We start from the raw sequence: 9,103 nt of genomic DNA on the forward strand, positions 1-9,103 counted from the left end.
TCTCGAAAAACCAAAAAATAAAAATAAAAAAAAAATAACATAGTAATAATTATAGCTAATACTTTTGAATTCTTACTATATATGTCAGCTATAGTAAATGCTTGTATGCATTTTAAGCCTAGTTAAATGCTAGTTCTCACAAACTTGCAAGGTGTAGGTAAATATCAATGGTAATGGAACTAAAACAGGGATTTTTAAAAAGTTGCTGTAAGCAACACAGCTTGAAAGTGACATCGCAGTTTGTGAGCCCTTAGCAGTTGAACCAGTGCTGGGCAGTGAGTGCTGTCCTCCTGGCATGGAAAGCACAGAAGCATTAGTCCTTTGCATAGCAAGTGCGATTTATTTATTTTTTGAGACAGTCTTGCTTTGTAGCTCTGACTGGCTTGGAATTAACTGTGTAGACTGAACTGGCCTCAAACTAGTTGTTTCTCCTATCTTTGCCTTCCAACTGCTAGAATTGCAGATGAGAACTACCTCACCCAGCCTGCATAATTAATATTTATGTTTAAGTTACTTTTAAAAAATAGTGTTTAAGAGAATGAGAAACCACAGGCTGGGAGAACATAAGCTAACGGTTTGAAAACTCTTAAAACTCAATATTTAGAAATTACAAAAACCAAAACAAAACATGAACAGCTGCCTCACCAAAGAGGATATATAGAGATGTCCCACATATGTCTAAAGGGAATTATGATTTGAAACACACCCATAAGTCTTTTGGTAATTACACAGGCAGCACTGGAATGTGGAGCGGTATTCTCATTCATTGCTAGTAGGGATGCAAAACGACACAGCCACTTTGGAATCCAGTGTGGCGGTTTTCTGCAAAACTCAGCCAACTGTTCCAGCAGCTATGCTGTTTGGTCTTTACTCAATAAGTTGAAAACTATCTATACTGATGTCTTTACCTACATGGGTAATTCATAGTTTCCAAACTTGGGAACAGCATATATCATCAATTAGGTGAAAGAGTAAACAAACTGGTCCATCCAGAGTGGAAGAATATTTAGTACTGAAGAGAAGTGAGCTCTAAACCCTGAGAAGAGCTACTGGGACATTGAATATATATAACTAAATAAAAGCCAGTCTGAAAAGTCTGTAATTCTATGTTATTCTGGAAAAGGTTAAAAGAAAAAGTAGCAAAAGATAGGTGGTTGTCAGGGGAGATAGAGAAGAATAGCTGGGTACACAGTATTTTTAGGGCAATAAAACCTATCTGTATGATCAAATGGTGGCTATATTTCATTACACATTTGTTAGATCCCTTAGAATGTGAAGCACCAGGACTGAACCATAATGTAAGCTGTGCGTAGAAGTGGTAGTGGTATGTTATTGTAGGCTCTTTGGTTTCAGCAAAGGTGCCAGGCTGGTGTAGACTGTGAGGTGGAGCTCTGGGGGATCTTTGTCCTTCTGCTTAATATTGTTTTGAACCTAAACATTTTCTTTTTTAAAAAAAATTAAAAGTATGTATTTAAAGTGCGACAGACATTTCTGATACTTTTATTTTCAGGCCCAGAATAAAGAGACCAATGTTTTAGCTGCTGCAAAGGTGATTGACACCAAATCTGAAGAAGAACTTGAAGATTATATGGTTGAGATCGACATATTAGCATCTTGTGATCACCCAAACATAGTCAAGCTTCTAGATGCCTTCTATTATGAGAACAATCTTTGGGTACGTACTTTTTGTTCCTTTACAGGTAGCCGAAATGAGTTAATTGTCCTAAAAGGGTCGTGAAAACATATTTTGTACGTTACCTCTTATATTTAGTTACTTGCAAACTTGACTGAGGGTTGATCTGCTAATAAGAGTCAGTAACAAGATAACGATTCTCAGTTCATGGATGTTCAGCTTTAGTTTCAGATTATACCATTTCATACCATTGTTTGACACTGGATCTAGGTGGGAGAGATAAATTTCTAAAATATGTCTGTGTTTGTAATTTCAATAATTTAAGTATTAAATATTTTTGAAGGATTATTTTTCTTTCTTTCTTTCTTTTTTTTCTTCTTGGTTTTTTGAGATGGTTTCTCTGTCAAGTCCTGACTGGCTTAGAACTCACTCTGTGAATCAGGCTTGCCTCAAACCCAGAGACCACCTGTCCTGCCTCCTGAGTGCTAAGATTAAAGGGGTGTGCCACCATTGCCCACTGATGGTTCTTTTTTCTGTGTTATTTATAATTTTTATCCTAAAGTTTTTATAAATCATGCAATACTATAAACTGTGAGAATATTAAATTTCACATTAGGCTCAGCCTTCCTGCATGATGAAATGGTTAAAATTGTATATATTTTGTTTATTTTTAAGAAAATAGGTATAAATAGGTAAAGCAATAATATTTTAATATTTACTTGAATAGCAGTTTTATCAAGAGTTTTTTTATAAATTAAAAAATAGTGATTTGTGTGTGTTTTATCTGTATGTATATCTGTATACCATGTGCTTTCCTGGTTCCTGTGGAGGCTGGAAGAGGATGTCAGATCTGAGACTGGAGTTACAGATGGGTGTGAACTTCCATGTGGGTCCTGGGAATCGAACCTGGGTCCTCTGGAAGAGCAGTCAGTGAGTGCTTTTAACTGTTGCGTGGTCTCTCCAGCCTCTCAAGAAAGCTGACAGCTTCTTATAAATAGAGTTTTAGATGTTTTTCTTAAAATAATGACTATCTGGCTTGAAATCAAAAGTCTGTTCTTTGAGATGCAGCTGCTGCCAGTTAGGACCTTATTTGAGTAAGCTCATTCTCAAGTCTTTGTTTCTCTGAAGGATGAAAAAAGAATTAACTCCTGAATTATTTTTCACTTGAAAATAAATTGTAATCAGCAAACACTTATAAAAATATTGTAGTAGCCTGGTGTGGTGATACACACCTTAATTGAAGCACTCAGGAGGCAGAGGCAGGTGGATTTCAGTGAGTTTGAGGCCAGTTTGCTCTGCATAGTGAGTTCCAGAACAGCCAGTGGTATATAGAGATATTCTGTCTCGAAAAGTAAAAACAAAACAAAAAAATTTTTAGCAAGAGGGAAGATGTATAGAATTACACTACTTATAAAAATATTATTTTTTAAAAGTATAGTTATTATTGGTCTAATGTCTCTTAAAATAATTGTTCAGGGCTCTGAATTATAAGAAAAACTCCTCGACATTAACAGATATGCCTTTACTTGACACTGTTGCAAAATAAAAATTTGGTTTACTGTGAGGTACAGTTTAATGGGAGACATAGATATAAATAAAATAATCATAGTACAAAATTATAACTAGTAAAGTGAAGAAGGATGGGTACATGATGGTGATAATTGAGTTTGAATCTGTGTGTTATGTTGCTTGCCTGTCTGCCTGCTTTCTCCCTTCTTTTCTCTCTCTCTCTTTTTTAAATTAAAATGGCTGGAGAGGTGGCTCAGTGCTTAAAAGCATGTATTGCTCTTGCAGAGGACCCAAGTTTGGTTCTAAACACCACATTAAGTAATAATGTGCTTGTAACTGTAGCTCCTGGTGACCTGACACTCTCTTCTGGCCTTAGAGAGCACTTGCACTCATGTGCACATACCACTGCAGAAGTACATGAACATTAGCATAATTAAAAATAAAATGAGTCTTTAAAATAAGCCTGCTTTTTTTTTAAGGTTTTTTTTTTTATTGAAAGTTAAACAATATATTTGGTCACTTAACATTGCATCAGCATTTGGGAGGTGGAGGCAGGAGGATTGCAGATTTGAGTCTATCCTGTTCTATAGGAAAACCTGACTCAAAAAAAAAATGAAGAAAAGGAAAAGGGGAAATAGTATGTACTTCTATCATACTGTACGTGTGCAGAAGAACATCACTTTAAGACTTGTAACTGATGGCAGGGAATCCTTCTTGTTTAGCATGACACAGTTCCTAGAGCCTAGATAAACCAGTAGCTTTTCATTTATCTGTCTTGCTAAGTTTCTGACAGTTGGTGTAATTACAGATTCATGTTTTTGTTTATGTGCAGATCCTCATTGAATTTTGTGCAGGGGGAGCAGTAGATGCTGTGATGCTTGGTAAGTACCTCTGTTCCTATGTTTGCTTCTTAGATTGTCTCAGATAGAAGGATTGTAGAAGGAGCTGCTTGTTCATCCCGCCCCCCCAGAACTGAAATAACCACACAGAAACTGTATTAAGTCACTCTTGGCCCATTAGCTTTAACTTCTTATTTGCTAACTCTTGCATCTTAATTTAACCCATTGTCATTAATCTGTGTATCGCCACGTGACTGTGGCTTACTGGCAAGATTCTTACCGGCGTCCATCTTAGGCGGAGGATCCATGGTGTCTCTCCACCTCTCTTCTTCCTCCCAGTATTCAATTCTGCCTTCCCCACCTACCTAAGTTCTGCCCTATCAGGCCAAGGGAGTTTCTTTATTCATTAACCAATAGAAGCAACACATAGACAGAAGGACCTCCCACACCAAAGGATCTCAACTATATGTGTACATATGTAATATTAGAGTCCAGTGCATTAAGAAATCAATTTAATTGTATTTTAGATAAGTATAGTTCTGAGATGTAATGTTGAATATTCTATGTCAAGAAATTAATCTTTGTAGAAATTTAGCTCTTTTACAGTAAATGATCTTTGAGAAGATCACAGTGGTAGACTGCACTGAAAATATTTAATTAGCTTTATGTTTTCATTGCATAAAAATACATACATGTATATATTTTTCACTTTCTCCTTATAGAACTTGAGAGACCGTTAACTGAATCCCAAATCCAAGTAGTTTGCAAGCAGACTTTAGAAGCGTTGAGCTACTTACATGACAATAAAATCATCCACAGAGATCTAAAAGCTGGCAATATTCTTTTTACCTTAGATGGAGACATTAAGTTGGGTAAGTTTTTCAAACATTTGAATTTGTGCTTTGGGATTTACTGTGGAATGTAGTGACTTGATGCTGTTTTGGCCTACACAGACATGTAAAACAGGGAGAATTACTCCCAGCTGCACTTGTAAACACTTCAGTGGTTACACATCCCCCAGTTCTTAGGATTCCTAAGTATATGCACCTAATGACACACAGAGGAAGTAAAAGATGGTGTGTTTTTATTTTCAGAAGCAGAGACTTGTCAAAGCACTAGTTAGTGTTTCCTCCTGTAAGTTTTTGAACATGGATTTAACACTTGTAAATGCTTTGTATTTGGCTATAACACTAAACTCTATTTTAATGACAACATATCTAGTAGATTTTTTTTGTTCCACGGTCTTCGACCCAGAGCCTTGAACTTGAAGCAAGTGTTCTTATCACTGAAACTAAAACCCTACCCTCAGTTTCTTATTTTATTGATATGCTTATTAAGCCAACAAGTAACCTTAGGTTTAAAAGTAAAATAAGTTTAAGGACTAGCATTTAATTTTGTCTTTTATACCAAAGGAATGAATGATGTATGTCATAAAAAGAATTAGATGTAAATTTTAGACTGAGGTTAGTTAAGTTCACACATACAAGTAGAAGATACAACCTTTTAAAAAGTTTTTCTAAAAAGAGACAATTAAAAACAATTGAACAGTGATGCCTAAATTTATGTTTTTTGAAAAAGTAAAGTTATTCAAAAGCGGTATTGATTTCAGTCATTTTTAACCATCGTATTTTACATTGTCATAACATAATGGGACATCAAAATGGAATATGCTAAATTTTATCTCTGACTGTACCATAAAGAGACATGGAAATCCACCAGAAAAGCTGTATAAAAAATTTTTAGACAAGAGCTTTGAAGTCATTTCTTAAGCGAAGAAGTTAGACTCAGCCAGGTACCCTACAAATCCTTTTACATACACAGCTAATTTCAGTCCCTGCCCTTCCCCTTCCCCACACTCTGTGTTGACCCTCCCCTCCACCCCCCCAAAGGGTTTCTCTGTGCAGCTTTAGAGCCTGTCCTGGAACTTGCTCTATAGATCACACTGGCCTCAAACTCACAGAGATCTGCCTGTCTCCCGAGTGCTGGGATTAAAGGCATGTGCCCTCCGCCCAGCTTTGCGTTGACTTTTTATTAAAACTAATCTGTGTTTCTTTATGGTTTGATTATCCCATATTTATCTTTAAAGTTTAAATTTGCTCATATTAAATTTTGGTTTTTCTTTACCATCTCTATAAATTACACATTTCTTCTCTATTCCTCTGTTTACGTGGTAGCACACGTTCTCTTTGAATTAACATTGTTCCAACGAAGAGAGCAGTATTTGATTGTTGGGAGGCCAAAAAAAAAAATGATTTGTGACCTCTCCAAAGTCCACAACATGCAAACAGATGCATGGTATATATGTGGTATTAAAATTTTCAGTGATTGGGATGGTTAGAAAAACAGTTCTAAAAAGACTTTGAGGTGGTAGGTATGAAATGCAGAACTTGGATCTGGCCACTAGACCTGTGGCCTTCCCTTTGGCTGCACTTGCTAAATATGTGGTCATGATTTTAGTTTCTTTCTGTATTTCCTTCAGTTAGTAGATGAAGCAAAGGCTTGGTAATGCTTGATGAGTCTCAGGTTTGATGCCTAGATGAGAGCAGGTGGTTGTGTATTGTTCTATTAGCAGAGTGTGAGACTTGCCTTCTGCTTTGGTTAGGGTTGTTATTGTTGCTGTTGTTTACACTACTGGGTATTGAGTTCAGCGTCTCACATGTGCCAAGAAAGCATCCTACCAAGACCAGCATCACAAGCTTATTTGTTTTTGAAATCTAGATTTATTCTTTAATTGAGGCTGCAAAATGAATTATACCATTTTTTCATTTGTTATTTTTGATAGCTTTATAATCAATTAACTCTTCATTTATTACTATAAGTTAACAATTTTATAAGAAGAGATTTTCTTAGTTGTTTGATTATTTGGGACAAAAGCAAAAGAAAATGTTTTATTTAGTTTTTAAGATAATTAGTTGGTTCTGAGTTCTAAGCTAAAATGGTAGGCTTACCCATTGATAAAGTTACAGTGCTGTTGTTCTTTTTAACTTAAATCAGAAACCATAAGGCTTCTCACTTTTTCCTTTGTAATATAATTAAGGTCTTATTTTATTTTATTTTAGTTAATCTCACTATTTAGCCTAGAGTAGCTTTAAACTCCAGAGTCTCCTGCCTTTTAGCCTCCCACATATTGGGGTTGCAGGTGTACACCACTGTACTCAGCTCTTGTAGTCTAATTTTTGAGGACGTTGAGGAGATAGAATGTTGTCATAAAGGCTACTTTGCTGTGATTTCTGTTTTTTTCACACTATAGGAAAATACCTCTGTTGAGTTAATTGCAGCATACAATGTTTGGCATTTATTTTGAAGTGTATATAAGATTTTAATTTAAAATGACAGTTTTTTGTCACTGAGGATTTGTCATTTTTACTGTAATTTAAGATGTATCTAGATGGTGGTCAGTGTACTTGTGATAAAATAGTGGACACTTTTTTGAAAGATGGTAGAAGGATGATGGTTAAGATTAGCATGGTAGGGGCTGGAGAGATGGCTCAGTGAGTGAAGTGCCTGCTGAAATGGGGCCCTGATTTTGGTTCCCAAGAACCTGTGTAAAAGCTGGGCTTGGTGATGGATGCTTGTCACCCTAGTGCTGGCTTGCCAGAGACAGGAGGCATTCTATTGCTCCCTAGCTAGCTAGTCTTGCCAACATGGTAAGCTCCAAGTTCACTAAGATGTAATGTCTCAAAAAGTTAAGAGCAGTAGAGGAAGACACCTGACATTGACCTCTGAACTCCATGAGCATACATTCACCCCCCCCACCATGCACACATGAACACATGTATGTACTACACAGTACACACAAACATTAAAAAATATTAGAATGACAGAGAAATCATTTCTCTTTCTGATGTGCTTAACTTTTAATAAGGTTGACCTTACTAAAGACTTGAAATGCTTCTCCCACTCCATTAAACACAATTTGCCGTGCTTAAAAGCTGTCATTAATGTTATTGTATGATTATTTATTTCAAGCGGATTTTGGAGTATCGGCTAAAAACACCAGGACAATTCAAAGGAGGGATTCCTTTATTGGCACTCCATATTGGTAGGTATTCATTTTTATGAATCTATACTATTAGTTGGGTCTGCAGTTATTACTTTGTCTACACATAGTCATTATACTGACTGTAGTTTACAATAACTGTTAATTAAACATCTTAACTTTTCATTTTTCTGTCTTCATAGGATGGCTCCTGAAGTAGTCATGTGTGAGACATCAAAGGACAGACCTTATGACTATAAAGCTGACGTTTGGTCCCTGGGTATTACTTTAATAGAAATGGCTGAGATAGAGCCACCTCACCATGAGTTAAATCCAATGCGAGTATTGCTAAAAATAGCAAAATCTGAGCCCCCAACATTAGCACAGCCGTCAAAATGGTAAGCTCTTTTAACAAAGTTTTTAAAGAACCAAAGCTTGATGTTTTGTTTTTGTTTGTTTGTTTGTTTTGTTTTGTTTACAGGGTTTTTCTGTAGCTTTGGAGCCTGTCCTGGAACTAGCTCTTGTAGACCAGGCTGGCCTTGAACTCACAGAAATCTGCCTGCCTCTGCCTCCCAAGTGCTGGGATTAAAGGTGTGCACCACCATTGCCCAGCTTGATGTTCTGTTCTTTTAGTTTGCTAAGGGTAAGTTTAAGTTTGGAGATGAGGCATGAAGACTGAATGAGGAAACTGAGGTAGGTGTGTTCCCAAGATTTAAGGACCTGGGGAGGTGGCTCAGTGATTAAGAGCACTGGTACCTCTACTGCTTGTGAAGACCAGGGTTCAGTTACCAGCACCCACATAATGACTCACAGCTGGCCATACTTCTGGTCTCTTGGGAGCTGATGCCCTCTTCTGGCCTCTGTGAGTACTAGGCACACACTTGATATATAAATGGCAGGTGCTCACATCTGTACATAAAGTACAAGACTTGAGGATCATGGAAACCATTGTAAATTATTTTCCCTGTGTTAGACAGTGTGAGTGAACTGGGTCTGCGTGGAGAAGACGTTTTCTGTACTATAAACAATCAGGCCATGTTCAGTTGATGTGTATTTGTGGAACTTAGTGTAACAATTGTTGTAACATTTTTTAAAAATATTTATTTATTTATTTATTTATTTATTTATTTATTTATTTATTAT

At 36.4% G+C, this 9,103-nt stretch overlaps 1 protein-coding gene across 2 annotated transcripts in view; it reads left to right on the forward strand.

Annotated features, from left to right (window-relative positions):
- The window catches only part of Slk (STE20 like kinase), a 55,954-nt gene that overhangs the window by 17,544 nt on the left and 29,307 nt on the right, over positions 1-9,103 (forward strand). For both annotated transcript variants that reach the window (XM_026781284.1, XM_005352443.2), the window contains exons 2-6: positions 1,511-1,675; positions 3,975-4,023; positions 4,704-4,853; positions 7,951-8,023; positions 8,164-8,358. In XM_026781284.1, coding sequence (XP_026637085.1) covers positions 1,511-1,675; positions 3,975-4,023; positions 4,704-4,853; positions 7,951-8,023; positions 8,164-8,358 — 632 coding nt within the window. The remainder of the gene's footprint in view (positions 1-1,510; positions 1,676-3,974; positions 4,024-4,703; positions 4,854-7,950; positions 8,024-8,163; positions 8,359-9,103) is intronic.

Source organism: Microtus ochrogaster, chromosome 8, assembly GCF_000317375.1.
Source record: "Microtus ochrogaster isolate Prairie Vole_2 chromosome 8, MicOch1.0, whole genome shotgun sequence".
NCBI lineage: Eukaryota > Metazoa > Chordata > Mammalia > Rodentia > Cricetidae > Microtus > Microtus ochrogaster.